The sequence below is a fragment of the Sturnira hondurensis genome, unplaced genomic scaffold (assembly GCF_014824575.4).
Source record: "Sturnira hondurensis isolate 20B ecotype Veracruz unplaced genomic scaffold, ASM1482457v3 Scaffold0004136, whole genome shotgun sequence".
NCBI lineage: Eukaryota > Metazoa > Chordata > Mammalia > Chiroptera > Phyllostomidae > Sturnira > Sturnira hondurensis.
The window spans coordinates 8,188,031-8,208,548 of record NW_028076767.1 but is presented as its reverse complement, the minus strand read 5'-3'; the positions used below and the strand labels follow the sequence as shown (position 1 = coordinate 8,208,548).

The 20,518-nt window shown below is 38.4% G+C and overlaps 1 protein-coding gene across 1 annotated transcript in view; it reads left to right on the top strand.

The window, feature by feature from the left end:
• The window catches only part of PLCL1 (phospholipase C like 1 (inactive)), a 302,735-nt gene that overhangs the window by 227,432 nt on the left and 54,785 nt on the right, over positions 1–20,518 (top strand). The window contains exons 2-3 of the mRNA XM_037043687.1: positions 10,682–13,156; positions 15,462–15,665. Coding sequence (XP_036899582.1) covers positions 10,682–13,156; positions 15,462–15,665 — 2,679 coding nt within the window. The remainder of the gene's footprint in view (positions 1–10,681; positions 13,157–15,461; positions 15,666–20,518) is intronic.

The following is a 20,518-nucleotide window of genomic DNA, read 5'->3' as shown; positions in this document are numbered from 1 at the left end:
ATTTTTTAGATAAAGTGGTTTAATTAACTGTACAACATTAGTTAGAATGAAAAAAAAGTGTGCATAGATTTAAAGACCTAACTAATTATTTATCAGTTTCTGAAGAATGCCCTAATTAAATATCAAGTTATTTGCTTACACCTAAGGCATTACACTTCATCTTTACAATGATACATTGGAAGAGATGCATTAGGTACAGGTATTAAAAGTATATGTTGACATATTTCTCATTATAGATTTTCTTTATTAAGGGACCGTGACATGCTGCGTTCCATAAAGAATGCCTCTGATTAATCCTCATACCAGAAGCAGCCAAGTCGCGGCTGGCATCCCTTCAGCTGGGACTCCGGGGCCCTGCTGTGCAGGGAATCTCGTGAAAAAGGACAGAAGCGTATCTCAGTCTCCAGTCTCCACTGTTCTTGGCACCTCTGCTGAGAGTTGTGCAGGCTACCGATGAATTTTAAATGTCGCGTTTTTTTAGTGTGAGGTGGACATCTGTCTTAGAGAAACAGAATTGATAGCAGCATGACATTCCTCAGAGCCCAGGGAATAACTGTCAGATGACCTTTATTGGAGCCTGCCTCATTTTGTTCATACTGGCGCTGCTAAGGCCCTGAACTGTGCATATCCCCCTGGGTCTTAAAATAAACAAAACCATGCATTGCAGCTAGCACTGGGGATAGGTGAGAAGATCATATTTTTGCCTAGAAGAATGAGCATGTTAATGTTCTTTGTAACTGAATACAAAGTGGACTGGGAAGGATGCAGGAGGGGATTGGTAAGATTTAAAAGTGAGAAACGAGGCTTTTCCCGTGAAGGCAGCTGACATTATAGAGAAGCAGCTACCTTTGTGGACCTGACCTGAGGGGAAATAGGAGTTGAGAGTAGAATGCCCATTAGTCAGCGAGGTTTCACAATGAATAATTGCAGGGGTTGTGTCCCAGTGCTGTGGGGAAAACAGAAATGACAGGTATCAAGGGAACAATGGAATAAAGTGGACACCTGGAGATAAGGTTTCCAAAGCCATTATCTACCTGATTTACTTGGTATCCAGGTCTCCTCACCGATATGGACTTAATTTTCTACTTAAAAAAAAATCGAAATAAGCGAAACAGTTTTTGGTTCTACCTGTGAGCACTGATTTACAATGAAAGGTCAATGATTACCATTAGGTTTTAACAATTTTTCTTCTTGAACAAATCATAGAGACAAAGAAATGTAGATAAGGGTTCAAGGAGAAATAATGCTCGCCTTTACTCCATTTTTGTTGAAAAAACATCATTGAAGTAGGTTTGTTTCAGGTGTTAAATAACAGTTTAAATATATGAATTAGGATACAGCGTTCTTTACACAGTGGCTCATAAAAGGTATTTTGGTATCCGTGCCTGTTATTTTTATCATTCTTTTGTATTAGTTTCTTCCCAGTATTTTATTTTTACTGAGGTATCATCAACATGATACATTACATTAGTTTCCGGTGTATGACATAATGGTTCTCTATTTGTACACGCTGTGAACTGACCACCCGGTGAGTCTAGTCAGCATCTGTCACCACACAGAATTCTTCTTGTGATGAGAACTTTGCTCTGTTAGAAACTTTCAAATATACAATAAAATACTATTAGTTATAGTTGCCATGTTGTACATTAGATCCCCATGACATTTGTTTTATAACTGGAATCTTCCCAGTTTGTGTTAAAAATTACAAACCAAAGCCCTTTAGCCTGTAACAAAAATTATAATCTACAGGAAGATAAATAAATTTTGTCTCAGAGATGAAAATGATAGAGTGTGACTTCTTAATCCTGATTTTGCTATTACAGTTATTTTAGGAGGCACTATGAATGATTAATCTGTTGAATGTCCAGTACCATTCTGGCTAACATGCTTTCTGGCCTGACTGTTAGCAGCTTCTATGGGAGCCCGGTAACAGGCCCCTGGTGTGACTGAACCCACTCGTGCCACATTCCGGGTTCCAGCAATGTCCCTCAGAGACGTCACTCTGTTGGCAAGATCTCCAGTGCATCCAGGATGACAGAGCCCAAGGCCGAGCTGCATGATTTAAGATATTCTTTCCATGACCTAAAATTATAGTGAGGCTCCGTGTAGAAGTTGTATTTCCTTTCTTGTCAAATGGCCATGCCTTTACAATTATTTCTCCTCAGTCCCTCTTTATAGATCTTGAACATTTCAGTGCTTAGCTTGCTTTTTTTCTGGCTTTAAGTATCTCAGTGAAGGTCCCACTCTTAAAGCAATTATTATACATAGTTGCTATAGCACATCTCTTTAATGTTGCCTCATCAGAACTTGTGCCCTTCTGAGAGCTTGGCTTTCAAATATCCTTAATGTTATTTCAAGCTGTTTTTATTTGTATAGAAGTGTTTACTAGATACTATGCTCTTATTAAATTTGATGATTTTTGTCATTGTTCTATTTACTAATTTTATCAGTTGTAAAAACCGATACATTAAAAGAGTGATGCTGAAAAAAAAGCATTTATTCTAGGCAACATTAGTGTTGGGGCTAATGATTTTTTAAAGAACAAACCACTAGTATGGCATATAGTAGGTGCTCAGTAGGTTTTTGGATGTGAAAGTGCTATCATTGTAAGTAATATGCGGGGCACGCATGGGAAGAGTCATACTTGAAGAAAAGCTATACGCTGGACAGAAACCGTGCAGCGGAAGAGCTTGAGATGATGGCTTCTCTCTAGAGTGTCATTTCTTAATGAGTTCAAATGTGCGAATGACAGTCGTGACGTATGGCACAATGGAACCTTCCTCTCTTCAGCACAATGGAACAGAGGCACCAAGAAACCGCCCTGGAGCAGACTCTTTCTATATTCTCTCCCCATGTGTGCCTGTAGAACGTCCATTATTTTGCTTTCAAGTGAGGAGAGTCAATTGAGAGATGTCTTCTCAGGGAATATTTAGAGGGGTCACCCACTTCCCGTAATTCATTGAGTTTCCAGTTCTTACCTCACTGTATACGTATTAGAGTGGGTTTCCTAAAGGATATGGCTGTAGTACAGTTTATTAAATGGATCACATTTTATAAATGAAATGTAACGTTGAATACAGACGTAAAACTTAATTTGGCAAGAGATATGTGCATGCATACACTTAGCATTGCCTTTGATTAATTTGGTCGAATTACAAGATGGTGCGAAGAATGAGTGCTTCTTTATGCAGTAAAGTCACTATGCGGCCTCTTACCAGGCAGGCTGAGGGAGCCACCCGGAGAGCCCCTGATTCACAGAGCTTGGCCAGGCTTCGGCCACTTCTCAGCAGTGAATACCAGGACCTCCACCTCCACTGCAGCATTAGGGGGTCACAGGGTGTTAATCATAAGTAAGCTGTGTCCTGTTTGCAACTTTGCATTAAATAATTTGAGTTTGTGTGAGAAAATGACTTTGGACATTTTAATGTGGAATAAATGCTCTAATTCTACAGTTGCAACCTCTCCTTACCTGCAACTTAAAGGTAACAGATGTAGCGGGGATACCCCCTCCCTGACCTCCTTGAGTTCTGTGTGCAGAGTTAGGCCTTGTTAGCCCACTGTGCAGGGCAAGCGTGCAATTGAGGGCTCCGTTGCATTCCCCGAACTGTCACATATCCAGTGTAATACAGCCAGCGTTTCTGAGGACGGTCTTTTCCTGGATTAACCCTCTCTGCCCCGTGCATTGTTCCAGGCTCATTTGGGGCCGCTGTGCCCCTCACCTGTTATGCTGTAGCCCTCCTGGCCCCTCCCCTACCCGATGACCTTTGTACCTGCTTTTCCAGTTCGGCTCTCACTTCTATCACTGTCCTCACCATACTGAAGGCAACGTAAGACATTCTCTCCTCAAACTTGCCTGTACATCTTTTAAAAAGAACAGACTTAGTTTTTAATTTTCACTTGCAGTTTACACACAATATTATATTTATTTCAGGTGTGCAACATAGTGATTAGACATTTAAATAACTTACGAAGTGATCACCTCTGTAACTCTAGTACCCATCTGATACTATACATAGTTATTACAATATTATTGACTATGTTCCCTGTGCTGCACTGTATATTCCTGTACCAGTTACATTTTAACAGCTGAACCCAGTGGGCCTTTTTAACAGCCTATTTTTCAGCACTCGCTTCTTCAAGTCTGCTCCTTGGCTTCTGTGAGAGCCTGTGCTCCTGTTCTCTATCCATCACCTTCCACTTTTTGTTAAAGTCTCCTCCACTCCTCAGCCCCTACAGCTCAATGGTCCATACTCATCTAAAAATCTACCATCGGCCAAAGTAAACCTAGTTCTTATTCAACTTCACCTCTCCTGGTATTCCGTATTCTAGTTAGCAATAATTCCATTCACCTCTTATCCAAACCAGAAAACCAGGAGTCATCCTCAACCAGTCAACAAGTTCTGATTTTACTGCCTATTTCTTGAGACTTCCCATTTCGATCCATTCCTTTTATTAGTAGTAATCTAATTTGGGCCATCTACATTTCTTTCCTTTAATGCTACAGTGGTCACCTACTGCACCATCTTTGGTTGTATCCGTATTATATACTGTCAGCACGTATCCAAAGTGACCTATCTAGGAAAAAAATTAGACCTTGTCAGTTTCTTCAGCTCCACAGTGTGCTAGTCCCTGGTACACAGTACATATTTATTATTGTTTGTTGAATTAATGAGTGAAGAATGGAGACCAGAGGTCTCTCAATATACAAAGTTGTGGGTCATTTGGATTCTAGACAATATTATCCATAATCCTTGGAAGATTTCATTATCAACCAAACCTTTTGTTTCTGAGTTCTGCTTGCATGTTCATAAAACCAGAATAAATATCTTTAATATAGTGTGATAGTTTATAGATTGTATATAAGAACAGGTTTAATCATTATGGTGAAAATAATGTTTACTGCCTTTTAGTTATAATTTATTAAACTTTTACGTGAAGACTTTCTTAAGAGAACTATTGAGAAATGTCTTTATCTATTCTCAAATAAGAGACAGAAGTGAATGTCATTTTGACAAATCTGAATTTATGTAGCTGGGTTTCTGCATTATAAAACAGAGATTCCTTTAATCACAGTTTGACAACTGTGTTTTGATAGCTATTTAGGGCTTTTTAAATTTGTTCTATTTAAACAAAGAATCATTTTAGAACTCTTTGCTAAAAAACAACTTGGCAAAAAAAAGAAAAAATATGTGACAATATAATTAGATGTTTAAACATGTTTGTCAGGCCAGAGGTAAGAAAATGTGGCTATGCTGTTTTCTTTATTCTTTAATATTTGTGCACTGCTTTAGTATACTATTTTTTTGTGTGATAAAATATACATACCGTAAAATTTACTATTTTAACTATTTTTAAGTGTACATTTCTGTGGTGTCAGCTACATTTACATTTCTGTGCTTCTTCAAGCGTACTTTTTTCCTGAGGTTGTTATATTGAAATAGTTCAGTCCTTTCATGATTGAGACCCAGAGCTGAGCTTGTGCTGAATATCAGTGTAGTTTCTCTGGGGTGTGTCTGTCTATTGTGAGGGAAAAGATTTTGTTTGTTGAGTTTTTTGTTAAGAGACTTGCAGCATATCCAACCACACAGGTATTAGAAGTGGAAAAGCCAGTGGGAACTTATGAAAACAAGCTGATTAATTTGGCTTATTTGAATATTTATTTTCCAGTTTTAGTTTAACAAAACATTTTAAGGGAGCTGTACAACTTATACTGTTGTATAGGAATCTCATTTAATTATGATTGTTATCTTAATTCTTATAGTAGACAAGCGACCATGTTGTAGAAAATAATGAAAATTAAAACATCTGTACAATTCCCCTTAGTATTTTTAAATTATTTCTAAGATTAGAAATCAATACTTACATCATGAGATTAGAAAGAAATTATCTTTTTTAAAAGATTTTATTTATTTATCTTTAGAGAGGAAGGGAAGGAGAGGAGAGAAATATCAATGTATGGTTGCCTCTCGTGAGTCCCCTGCTGGGAACTGGCCTGCAACCCAGGCATGTGCCCTGACTGGGAATCAAACCTCGATCGTGTGGTTCGCAGGCAGGAAGAAACTATTTTTATGATACAAATGTATTAGAAACAGTGTTCATAGTCAAATCAATGTCTTATATTGTTTTCAATAGGAGTAAAAAAAAACATTTGTCTACTACATTATTGTTTATGGGACTTCTTGATTCTGATGATTAAGCCCTTTATATAAAGTATTGATTAATTTAAGAAGACGGTAGAACAAAAAGTATTATATGGAAATGTTTGGAGACCATATAAACACAGTTTGTTTATTTGTTTTACTATGTAACTTCTTTAAATGTGATCCATTTTTGTGAAATGAGATAGACATTTAGCTTTGAGATAGACAGGAAGGTCTTGTACTTCATGAAAATCCTTCAGATAGATGATGGTCACCGGAGTCGTCGTCATCTAGTGAGCTATTGGGTTGGCCAAAAAGTCCATTTAGTTTTTTTCCATAGGATAAAAGACACATTTTTCGTTTCCACCAATAATTTTATTGATTTGGATATTTTGAGTATGTTGGCTATCTCCCATGTGGTAGAACATTGATTGTTCTCAATTAATGTCTCCATCTGACCACTATAGGTTTTAACTGGTCTACCCGACTGTGGGCATCATCCAGCCAGGAATCTCCAGCATGAAACTTCACAAGCCACTTTGACACGTTTGATCAGTCACAGCACCTTCTCCATACACTGCACAAATCTTTTTTTCTTTTGCATTACAGTTGTGTGTTTACCTTTCTTAAAATAATAAAGCATAATATGCCAAAAAAGTTATGTATTTTCTTCCATCTTCAGTATTACAACACCATATTTTTTGGACTATATATAAGATGTACTTTCCCCTCGCAAATTTGGGAGAAATAATGGTTAATGCTGATGTTGAGTTCTGTTTATATTTACATTGGTGAAATATTATATTATTTATGTTATTAAATATTTTACCAAATTTTTTGCTTCAATTTTTAAAAATTTCCCCCCTTTAAAACCTAGGGTGCATATTATGGTCTGAAAAATACAGTACACAAAAAGTTACCATGTTTTTTTTAATGCATGCTGGTATGACAGCTGCCACAATACAAGCTATTAAAATTGTTTTGAATGAAGTGAAAGGCAGCTAAGTGCTACGAGAGCCATCTTATAGAAAAAAACCAAACGAACTTTTTAGCCAATACAATATAAGCTGACAAGAGCACACCTGAACTGATAACAAACTTAGTTTCTCTTGGAATATGCAGAAAGTACCTGTCTTCTCAATATGTAGGTAACTTCAAAGGATTTGTTCTCATTTCATCATCAAGTGTTTTTTGTATTTGTCAACAAAAGATCTACAACCAATATGTCAACTTTTAAAAATTGGGGATGTCCCTCATCTGTTTACCTGAACAGTCTTTTTTCCCCACCAACGATGGGCCGACATCTTCTTGAGGGCAATACAGATTTGGGGTATAGGGCTGGGCAAAGGGGCCATGGGGCAGCAGAAGTTCAGAAGGAAATTTGAGGTCGTCTGTATTCCCTGTCCACTCTAATGGTTTCCACTTCCCCTCCTCCCAGCCTCCCAGAGCTAATGCACGGTATGACCACTGGAAGAACAGATTCGGATAAAAAGCAGCATCCTGGGACTTTTCTAGTGTATTTTGAATAGAAGTAGTCTTGGCCTTAGTCAATAGGAGACAAGCTAACCATCTGTTAACATGTGCTATGATCAGCTTTTTGCTCGTTTGGGGGCTTTGCAGTAACTCCGGATTTTGTCTTTCGTAAGAGGACAGCCTAAGATCATATTTTTTTTCCTGCTGGTTCCATGTTTTGAGACATTTGGGGATGTTTTATAATCATCTGGAAATTGCAGTTCAGAGCAAGAAATTAGTGTTATGGGGCAGGTGGATTCTTTTGTAGGCTAGCTATAAACCATTCATTGAAGGCTTAACTTACTAGAAGAGAAAGTGTAGTCATTTAAGGAGGTTTAAGGAGATATCACCACAAAGAGGAGAGGTTTTTAAGAGAACACTCTTTTGACAGTAGTAGTTTTGTTCTTATAAACAAAGAGTGGCTCAGGTCAAGAGTGGAACGTGCGACTGTGCAAGTTGATGTGATGACAATGTAATGACACGTAATGACACGTAGGGTACAGGAACTGCAGACATGCACTTAAAGGAACAGTGATTTCCCCTTTAAAGTTGGTTAGAAAGCTTTTATAACCCTCTTGACAATAATCTTATGTGGAACATGATCTGCTTATATAAAAATAATTTTTAATGTGAAAACTCTCATTAGCTGGAATGACTAGTCAAATGGTAGCTTTAAAAGCTGAGTCATAGTCTAATTTTCCCTCACAAGTCAAAGACTGTACTTCCAGGGATCATTTCCATATTTTGTTACCCTCACAATTCACATTTTTTCCTCTTTATTTCACTTGCAAGATTAATCCCATCTCAGCTGTGCCATTAGGTGCCTGACTTGATGGCATGAAACGTACACACAAGCATCATGATATTTCTGAGCATGTGGGTCGTGACGGATTTAAATGTGTTCTAATAGTGCATCTGCATATGAACAGTTGTTTTTAACTTCCCAGTGAGGAATTTGACCACCAGGGGATAATTAAAAATAATAACTCTCTGGAAAAGCAAGAGCAAATTTCGTAAATGTCAGGGCGCCAAGAGGCAATATTCTGTAATCTAAATGGAGTAATTTATATCTTTGTCACTTGAAATAGACATGTATTCAGGTTAATGAACCATCTCACCAACATTCTATAACTAAAACAAAATTCGTTTCCTTTTTCCAGGCAAGGTTTTACCCAATTGACTAATACATCATCCTGCCTTTCCCGAGTCATAGGCATGGGGAGGTTCATACAGGCAAGGCCACGGTTAAATGAGGCCTCACACAATGTTCTACCCTGTTGTAAAAGAATGCTGGGAAGGAGACAGCCAGGACTACTTTGGCTATGCTTTTCAATGTTTAGAATAGTAATATCGTGTGGCTGTTTTTAAACACTTCCAGTTTATCACTGAAAATTCATCATAGAAGCTCAGAGATCAGAATTAAGTAATTTCTTGATAACCTCCAATGTCCCGGTCGGTGCCTATGGTGGTCCCCCAATGACCAGATATATGAGGAAATGTTCCTCCTACTTCAAAAAGAATGACCTTATAAGCACTTGCAGTTTACAAAGAATATATGTGTTTTCTTTTTTGAATCTCACAATAAGCCTCTACTCTATAGATTGATCATTAACACCTATTTAAGAGCAGAAATAATGATTTGGAGAGGGAAGCTAAGTGACTTACAAAGGTTGCTTAGCTTCCGTCTAGTGGGTGGCATATATGTAGTGAGTGGCATATATGTAGTGAGTGGCATATATGTAGTGAGTGGCATATATGTAGTGAGTGGCATATATGTAGTGAGTGGCATAATCACAAGTTGAGACTAGTTATTTTTGCCTCAAGGACAATGGCTTCTGAAATCTACACTTTGCAGCCTCTTTGATATGCTTATAAAATTGGGTACTTATAAGCATGCATTAGTGTGCTTTTGGGAAATTTGTTCCTGGGAGAATTATGTGAATTAGCAGTGTGGTTGGAAGCATTATTAACTTGAGTTTATGGTCTGAACAGAGGAAATTATAAAGAAATACCCAGTTTTAAGTGGTATCGGTCAGATGTTCAGTGTAAATGAATTGGGAGTGATAGGCACCCACCCAGGAAAGAAAGAGCCACAAGGAATAAGTAACCTGGATAAGACACTGGAATCCAAATGGTTGAAATTCGATGCCCTGGTAGCCTTGTCGTTTAGGGAAGGGTGACATGGGATGAGGTAACTCTGAGTCTGAGTTCCAAGGACACTTACAGACATGGGGAAAAGGCAAGGTGCAAGGGTTCCCTGTGAAATCTTATGGCGAACCGCTTTGAAATTTAATTCACACTGTGACAACCTTAAAAGTTAGTGGAGCAATTCATATTTCTGTTTGGTTCTAAGAAATTTGTGGCTACCGATCATCTTCTAGTGAGAGGCAGGCGCGAATTCTCACCATTCTTTTAAATTGTTTGCATCAACCTGAAAATCTGCTCACGTGAGAGTCAATTCTCTACCATTAGCTCTCACTCTGATCTCAAGACACAGATTCTTCAAAGTAGTTTGAGGGAAAAAATTTAGTGAAGGTATATTGTAAGCCCTTTGTGATGGAAAGTATGTTAAAGTTAAAATATTTTATTTGAAGTGATATTTTATGCTTGAACTAGTTTCAAGCGTAAAACTTAAACTGTTGCAAAGTATAAATAAGGAAAAGTTTTGAAGGAAATGCAGCTTTATTTCTTTCACACGCCTGTGTAGACATTGCTAGGCTGTCAAAGTGCCAACATGGAGAGTTTCTTACACAATCTGCTTTAATGAGCCAGTAAGCGATTTATAGTTACCTTAAGAGGACTTGATTTTACTTCAAAGAGCACACAGGCATTTGATAAACGAGTTTTTTTCTTGAACCTAACAATATTAATTTTCTGGGCCATTTCTCTTTCCTGAGACAGAGAAAAGGTAAATTTTAAGCTAACCTCTCTGTCTGTGCTATCTGAATGGAGTCTAAGGAATTCAGAGTGCCACTGGATTTGTCTTTTCCTAAAAGAAATTGATTCGCTATTTTCAAATTATTTTGCAGGATCCCTCCAACCAAAAATGCGGCGGAAGGAAGAAAACCGTGTCTTTCAGCAGCATGCCCTCGGAGAAGAAGATCAGCAGCGCCAGCGACTGCATCAGCTTCATGCAGGCCGGCTGCGAGCTGAAGAAAGTCCGGCCCAATTCTCGCATCTACAACCGTTTTTTCACGCTGGACCCAGACCTGCAAGCTCTTCGCTGGGAACCTTCCAAGAAAGATCTCGAGAAAGCTAAGCTGGATATTTCTGCCATAAAAGAGATCAGACTGGGGAAGAACACAGAAACATTTAGAAACAATGGCCTTGCTGACCAAATTTGTGAGGACTGTGCCTTTTCTATTCTCCATGGGGAAAACTATGAGTCTCTGGACCTAGTTGCAAATTCAGCGGATGTAGCAAACATCTGGGTGTCAGGGTTACGGTACCTGGTTTCTCGAAGTAAGCAACCCCTGGATTTTATGGAGGGCGACCAGAACACACCCAGAATCATGTGGTTGAAAACAGTGTTCGAAGCAGCAGACGTTGACGGGAATGGGATTATGTTGGAAGACACCTCTGTGGAGTTAATAAAACAACTCAACCCTACGCTGAAGGAATCCAAGATCAGGTTAAAGTTTAAAGAAATCCAGAAGAGCAAAGAAAAACTCACCACCCGCGTGACAGAAGAGGAATTTTGTGAAGCCTTTTGTGAACTTTGCACCAGGCCAGAAGTATATTTCTTACTTGTACAGATATCTAAAAACAAAGAGTACTTGGATGCCAATGATCTAATGCTCTTTTTAGAAGCTGAGCAAGGAGTCACCCATATCACCGAGGATATGTGCTTAGACATTATTCGGAGATACGAATTTTCGGAAGAGGGACGTCAAAAAGGGTTTCTAGCCATTGATGGCTTTACCCAGTATTTGTTGTCACCAGAATGTGATATTTTTGATCCTGAGCAAACAAAGGTTGCTCAAGACATGACCCAGCCATTATCTCACTACTACATCAGTGCCTCTCACAATACCTATCTCATAGAAGACCAGTTCAGGGGGCCGGCCGACATTAACGGGTATGTTAGAGCTTTGAAAATGGGCTGTCGAAGCATTGAACTCGATGTCAGTGATGGTCCAGACAGTGAACCAATCCTTTGTAATCGGAATAACATGACGCCACACCTTTCCTTTCGAAGTGTCGTAGAGGTGATAAACAAATTTGCCTTTGTTGCTTCTGAATACCCGCTCATTCTGTGCTTGGGGAATCACTGCTCCATACCACAGCAGAAGGTCATGGTCCAGCAGATGAAGAAGGTCTTCGGTGCTAAACTCTACACCGAAGCACCTTTGCTGTCAGAATCCTACCTCCCATCACCAGAAAAATTGAAAAGAATGATCATCGTGAAAGGAAAGAAATTGCCTTCTGATTCAGACGCTTTAGAAGGAGAAGTAACAGATGAAGATGAAGAAGCCGAAATGTCTCGAAGGATGTCCGTAGATTACAATGGTGAACAGAAACAAATCTGGCTGTGTAGAGAGCTCTCTGATTTGGTATCCGTTTGTAAATCTGTTCAGTACAGGGATTTTGAACTATCTATGAAAAGCCAAAACTACTGGGAAATTTGTTCATTTAGTGAAACAGAGGCCAGCCGCATTGCCAATGAATACCCAGAGGATTTTGTGAATTATAATAAGAAGTTCTTATCAAGAATCTATCCAAGTGCCATGAGGATTGATTCCAGTAACCTGAATCCACAGGACTTCTGGAATTGTGGCTGTCAGATTGTGGCAATGAATTTTCAGACTCCGGGCCCCATGATGGACCTCCACACAGGCTGGTTTCTCCAAAACGGAGGGTGTGGTTACGTTCTGAGGCCATCCGTCATGCGGGATGAGGTTTCCTATTTCAGTGCAAATACAAAAGGCATTGTCCCTGGGGTGTCCCCTCTAGCTCTTCACATCAAGATCATCAGTGGCCAAAATTTCCCAAAGCCCAAGGGAGCCTGTGCCAAAGGGGATGTCATAGATCCTTATGTTTGTATAGAGATACATGGAATACCAGCCGACTGTGCAGAGCAAAGAACTAAAACTGTGCAACAAAACAGTGATAATCCTATTTTTGATGAAACTTTTGAGTTTCAAGTTAACCTACCCGAGCTGGCCATGATCCGTTTTGTGGTTCTGGATGATGACTACATTGGGGATGAGTTTATAGGGCAGTACACAATTCCGTTTGAGTGTTTGCAGCCTGGATATCGGCATGTTCCCCTGCGCTGTTTCGTGGGTGACATCATGGAGCATGTAACTCTTTTTGTCCACATAGCAATAACCAATCGAAGCGGAGGGGGAAAGGCACAGAAGCGCAGCCTCTCAGTGCGAATGGGGAAGAAAGTTCGAGAGTACACCATGCTCAAGAATATTGGTCTGAAAACCATAGATGACATCTTTAAGGTAGCAGTTCATCCCTTACGAGAAGCCATAGATATGAGAGAAAATATGCAGGTAGGAAAAATCCTATTTATTTTGTCTCCGCTCTTACCAGCACATCTTGTGATTTAGTAATGATCTAATTCCCCAGATAATTATTAGAAAGGTGTTATATACCCAATACCACTTAATTAAGCTCAGTTTTTCCCGGGATAAAGCAGATATATTTTATGTTTCCAATTGTGTATACTATGTTAAATTTGACCTGCAGTAAGGCAGTTAATGGGCTCTCAATGTATCTTTTAAATATCCCCAGTACATAACCAAACTGATATATGAGAGTGTGTATATGATATGTGAAAAGAATAGAATATAAAATATTATCTGTATGTGATATATAAAATCTGTATACAAACATGGCTAATAATTACAACTATATGTATAAAATATTTGCAGATGAGAGCATGGAAGGGAATTTAAAGTCATACAAGACAAGTGTAATGCCTATTACATTATTTTTGTTGTTTAAATATTTAGCAATAATAAATTACTTCCCACAAGAGCAAACAAAACTAAACAAACAAAAATGAACTTGTTGAAAACTGTTTAGTCTTCTCTTAGAGTGTGGTTTAGTGGTTTAATGGAAAGATATAGATTCCGGATTAAACTATCCCTGTGTGATCTCAAGCAAATTATTTTAGTTTTTCATCATTGGTTTTCTTCATATAAAGTAAGAAAAACAGTAATACTTACTTCACAGAATTATTATGAGACTTAAATGAGAGTGTATGCAGATTGCTCAGTCTTAAGCATGTAGAAATTCAATGTTTTTTTCTGTTCATCAATGGCTTGTAATCAGAGGTGGCCACAAACTTCTTTCTTCAGTACTGTGTGATGTACTCATTCCAGGCTTACATAACTGTGAAGCAATGAAACAATCAGCACTAAGTTCCTACAGTGTGCAAAGTGTTGCTCGCAAGAGCGGCAGTGGTCTGTGTACAAGAGCAAAACAGGAGAGGATTATTTTCCGTGTACTTTATTTGCTCCTTTAGCTAATATTTTAATGGTAACCCTTACCAAAAAATCTGTACTTTCAAGACAAAAAACAAACTTGAAGAGGTTAAGTAATTTCCCAACTATTGCAGTTAATAAATAGCAGTGTTGGGCTTTAAATCTAGAGTTGCCTACTACCAAAATCCATGATTGTTCATGGTTTTTAGTCACATGGTGCTGAACCCCTCACCCAGTACTTGGTGAAAACTTTATTTTTTAAATTACTTCCCAGAGGAAAGTAATTCTGGGACAGGAATTCTGGGATAGGCTTAAAACAATTTTAAATAGCCAAAATAGCAAAAATTAATATGGTATATAAACCATACACAAACTCTTAGATGGTAAGGCTTATTTAACAATAGGCTGCAAATAGTAGCATCTTCTAATGACTTTTTATGACATAATTCTATAGGTTTTATAAATCCCCATATTAGATTAGTTATGTCAATTTTACACCTAACTTTATATGTTAAAGGTAGATTTCATATATTTCTATGTAATTCTTGAATATATCCTTTGTATATATTATATAGTTAAAATGTGTATTAAGGAGACTTGGCTATAGAAAACATTTTTCCAGGTAGTATTGATATTTTATATGATCTCAACATAAAGTCTTTTGGGTTAAAGGTAACCTGGAGCCTAATCAGGAGAGAAATGAGTGGTGTCATTGTCACTAAACCCACCGGGCACATATAAAGTTAGGTACTATTTACTGTTAATACAACAGAATGCTCGTAATTCTTATTTCAAATGATTTTTTAAAAGCCTGTGACATGGACAAATGCAGCTCTCTCTGAAATGTGTTTTTGTATGTATGTCTGCCAAGCACATTCCTGTTGGTCTGACAAAGGACTACCACTGATGGTTAGTCGGAGGGGGGTGGCGAGGAGTAACAGCCTGCTACCTGGAGGGGAAAAGCTCAAAGCAGATGCCCCCTGATGTACAGCCACAGACATGTTTTTATGATCATCCTGATACAAATCAGATGAGATATTCATGACCAGCTAATGCAAATGTGTGTGAATATTCCTGTGCTCTGCTTTGAAAAGCACTGTGTAGCCTTGGGTCATACTCTCCTTTGCTTTGTGGCGTAGCTGTGGCAGTTGACAGAAGCTGAGGCAGATGAGAGCTAATGGTGAATTAGCTCTGTATTACCTCTATGTGCATCACAATGTTTTTTTGCTTGGTTATAATGCAGTTGGCTTCAAGTTACATATGTATTTAAGGGTGTGCTTTTAATGAATATACGTCTGTGTTAACCTGGAAGTGCTGGGGCGATGTGTCCTGTGGTCAGAAGTGTAATTCCACGTTTTCTTCCCCACAGAATGCCATGGTGTCCATTAAGGAACTGTGTGGACTCCCTCCAATTGCCAGTCTGAAGCAATGCCTGTTGACTCTGTCCTCGCGGCTCATCACCAGTGACAATACTCCCTCCGTCTTGCTTGTGATGAAAGACAACTTTCCTTATCTGGAGCCTCTGGGGGCAATTCCAGATGTGCAGAAGAAGATGCTGGCTGCTTATGATCTGGTAGGAAATGTGTTTCTTATCTCTCTGTGTGTGAAATCATATTGCAGAGGCTCTTTTGTGCAGTTCTCATGAATAACCCAGAGGGATTGCCTTTGAAACCCGAATTGGGGGTGACAGGCAGAGCCGGCCCACTCAGCTTCCCCAAGCCCCAGTGGAGACCTCTGAGGCTGTGCTTTCAGCCCAGAGCTCTACAGATTGCAAATGGAAAATCTCTGCTTTAACAAAGAATGAATTATTGATTAAGTCCTCAAAAGTATACACGTCTCATCGTCTAAGTGACTTCAGCCTACAGTGAAACCATTTAATTGCCTGCCCATAGGAAGGAAACTTATGCCTCAGTGCTGCCTTATGATGGTTGAGACAAAAATATTTTTTAGGAATTTATGTTTTTAAGCTAATATTAGTCTCTAATTTTTCTGAATGTATAATAGATTTGTGTGGCAATTAAATTTAAGAATAACTATATTTTTGCATTTTCTTATTCTGTAAAAAAATTAAGGAGCAAATGACAAACTGGTAAAATGCGTATTGTATAAGCCAGATAAAGTTAATATCGTTAAAATAAAAAAGTACTTAAAAATTGATAAGAAAAAATGGGGGAAAATCTTATATTAGTCAGGATCAAGTTCAGCTTCATGAAACTAAAAATGTAAGCCGATCATGGCTTAAAAACACAAAGTTTTATTTTCTCATATTAAATTATGGAGACCATTCATTTAAGGTGGCACTTCTCCAAAGTTCTTAGAAACCCAGGCCTCCTCTAGCTTTCTGTGCCCCCATCCCTGTGCCATTCTCATGGTCCAAAATGGCTGCTGAAGCTCCAACCATAATATCTACATTTCAACTAACAGGGACAATAAAGAGGAAATACAGGGCATATCCTTTCCCTTTAAGGCAATTTCTCTGAAATAGCATAGGTAATTTTTGCATATTTCAGGCTGGAATTGACACATAGACACCCTTAGATGCAAAAGAAGATGGAAAATGCCTTTACAGTGATTCCTCACCTATCTTGGGAGTTACATTCCAGAGACCCTCGTGATAGGTGAAAATCCGTGAAGTAGCGGTGTTGTATTTATTTTATTATTTATATATATTTTAAGGCTTTATAAGCTTTTCCTACACTCTTATAAACCTTTCTCACACTCTTGTAAACACTTCATATGCTCTTAAACACTTTCTACACTCTTAAACCTACGTAATTTTAACAACATATAAAATTCTATATGGGTACTCACCAGTGAAATATACAGTTGTCCCTCCCTATATCACGGTTCACTTATTGCAGCTTCACGTATTGCGCACGATACTGTGAAGCTGCAGTAAGTGAACTGCGATATAGGGAGGGACGACTGTATTTCTAAATGTCCACCTGAAAGTCATCTCTTCAGTTACTCAGAAATAGAGAGACTATGGGTGTCAGGGAATAACAAATAGTCTTTGTCTCAGAGGTGAACAGGAGATTCCTATATCTCTTCTCCTTAAAAATATAATAGAAATATAAAAACATATTGAACTGTAAAATAAGTTTTTAATTAAAGATATTCAATAAATGTAGTGAGATACTTCCCCTCCCCATTAAATTGGCATTTTTTAAAAAAAAACAGTACCTCTGATAAAGAATTTAAGGAAGTAGATACTGCCATCCACTAAGGGGAAAATAAATCGGTATAATTTAGGGAAAGAAAATTTGGCAATGGAATTAAAAATGTTTATCTTACTTGATTTGTACATTTCCTTTTCAGGGTTTTATTCTAAGCCAACAGATTTGTACATAAACATTTAAATTTAAAAATTTCAACATAGAGGGATTGGTTGAATAAAATATAGTAGGCAATGTTATGGGCACCTTTGAAACAATTAGAATCATGCGTTAGAAGAATATATAATGAGGTAGAGAACTTCTCATACTATATTTTGTGAAAAAGTCTGGTTCTAAAATATGCTCTATAGTATTTAAACTGCATTTATATATATACACACATTTAAAATGCTAGCAGGATATTATAGTGATTGTTTTCAAATAAGGAGACTGAATTTTGTTTTCTCGTGTATGCTCTTTAATACTTTTTGTATTTCCCAAACTCTTTATAATGAACCTGAGTAACTTTCATAGTTGAATAAAAATAAGTGTTAAGGAAAAAAAGAATAATGTTCTATCATTGAAAAACAAGCCAAGGAAAAACATTTGAGGTAGACACCCTACAAGTGGAACAGCACAAACCCCACAGAGTATACTCTGCCAATGAGTGACTGCTCCTCTTTTAAACTGTACTTCACGGTTGCCGGGGGGGAAAGTTCGCTTATTGCCTATATCTCATTTTTCATGAAATCAATTTTTCATCCTAAAAGTAGGAACTGAAAGCTATTCAGTGAATAGGTATAATTGCCATCTAAGAGGTGAAATTAGGGTACCAGTTGCCATAGAGACAGACAGTAGAAATCACTTATTCTTTCAAGTCCCTTTAAAGCAAAGAAAGAAAAATTATTCCTGAGAGGGGAGCCCGGTCCCCTGGAGCTGGGCTTGTAATAAGCAGCAAAGCACCTCCACTGTGGCTGGCCAGTTTCCATTTCACACCCCCAAGTGTCCGATGGGTTTTGTTCCAGTTTTGTCTGCTGGAGCCAAATCTGCACATCAGCCATTTCTCATTTATATTTTTAAAACACAATTTTTAATTGCAGGCCCAGTATGATTTTCCAAAACCTAAAACAAAAAGCTACATTAGAAAGCAGAAATGCTTGTAATGATGTCTTCATCTATGGTTTCCTGTGGAATGATTTTTTAATTTTGTTAGTGGTTTGAGTGTATTAAATATTCTTCTACCAAATGGTAATCTCAGTAGACTGTGGATGGGATCAAAAACACTACTGATATCTCTTTGGTTGTTTTTTTAGGAAGTGGGGTAGGTAGGGGCAGATATATGTCATGGTGATCTTGGCCTTGAGTGTCAAGATGTCATCTTTGCTTTCTAGGGCTTGTATTGTATTTATTGGCATCTTTAATACTCTTAGTGCATTAGTGTTAGTATTTAAGGATTCTCCTAAGATACTCTGTAGATCCAGGGCGATCATTTAAAAATATAAACTAGATCATGTCACTTTCCTGCTTTAAACTCGCCCAGTGGCTTCCCAGTACAATATAGTGGAAACTCTTCACTGTGGCCCATGGGGCCGTCTAGGATCTGACCTCGCCCGCCCATCCACCTGCCTCTCCCAGCCTCGCCCTCACATTTTCTCCTTGGTTCACTCCCTGTGTCAAATGGGATTGCTTTCTTTCTTTCTTCAGTCAGAGCAACAAGCTTGTCCTCATCTCTGGGCCATTTTATTTGCAGTCTCATCTGCCTAAAATGTTCTGTCCTGCATGGATAGTTGCTTCATATCCTTTAATTCTTAGCTCAAATGTCATGTCCTCAGAGAAGCTGTCCCTAACCACTATTCCCACCTGTCACTTTATTTCCTAACTCTGATTTCTACCATTCTACTTCGCAGCCTTGAAAAAGACTTTGTTTGGCTTTTTGTTTAATTTCTGTTCTTCCCCTCTCCCCTTCAATTTGAGTGCATAACTGTGAGGGCAGAGACCCTGCCTGTCTTGCTTACTACTGTTATCTCTGGTGGTAAAGGCAGCGCTGGCGTGTACTGTGTTACCAGCTGATGTTTGTTGAGTCAAAAGTAAACAAAAGCATCTATTCTTGATGAAGATAATATAGTTCCCATGCTGTCATTGAATGTGCTTTATGGTAAATCTTCAAATCCCCTCTGTTTTACCTCTATGACATCACCCTGGCTAAGTTGCTTCCTGTCTTATCCACAAAGTTACAAACCCATAGACTAAGGCAGAACTACAGGGACGGTAAGACCAGTAGTTGCCAGGGGCCGGGAGAGGTGGGGCAAGAGAGGGAGAGACAAATATGGGGCCCATGGGGATTCCAGGGCAGGGGAGCTGTCCTCTATGACACTGTAGTAGTGAATGCATGTCATCATGCCTTTGTACAAACCCATGGGATGCACAGCATGAAGAATGAATCCCAGTGTAACCTGTGGACTTCACCTAATAAAAATGTCTCAGCATTTGCTCATGAACTGTGACGTATGCACCACACTACTGCAGGATGGTGACGGTAGGGAAAACTAGGGGGTAGGGTGGGGTGAGAGGGTATGTGGAAACTGTTTTTTTTCTGTTCAATTGTTACAGAAACCTAAAACTTCTCATAAAAATAAAGTCTTAAAAAACCTCATAGACGTTAATAAAAACTTGCTGGGGTGACTAATGCCAAAGACAAATCCAGGGCTTATTGCCTGGTGGTGGTGGTGGTGGTGGTGGTGGTGGTGGTGGTAAGGGGCAGATACTCTAAAATGAACAGCTTGCATGTTCGACGTAGACTCAACTTGCTTAAATGTTAGGATTTCTCAAAATTGGCAATGAATTGTATATTGTGCCATCCAAGAAAAAAAGTTGTAACCACTGAAATATACAGAACAGGTTTAGAATAACAAACCACCTGAAGTCATTCCTGAACAGATGCAAATGTTTGGCTTATTTCAGTATCAAAAGAAATGAATCAGGAAACTAGGTAACCCACACTTATTGAAAGTTAACCTAATTGCATCAAACTATATTACTTATCAAGAGGAAATAAATGAAAATATTTTAGAAAACATTGACCCGGAGTTCATCTACACAGACTTTTTCTAAATTTAATCTTTTCTCTAATGACCTCAGTTGGCCCTAGCTCTTACCAAACTTCTGGCTAATTTAAGATCTGGAAATGTTTTCCTCTCAAGGGTTTTAGAAATTATTCAGTGTTAAAGGCCACTTTAAGATTACTATTGCAATTATAGCATTATTGGAGTGT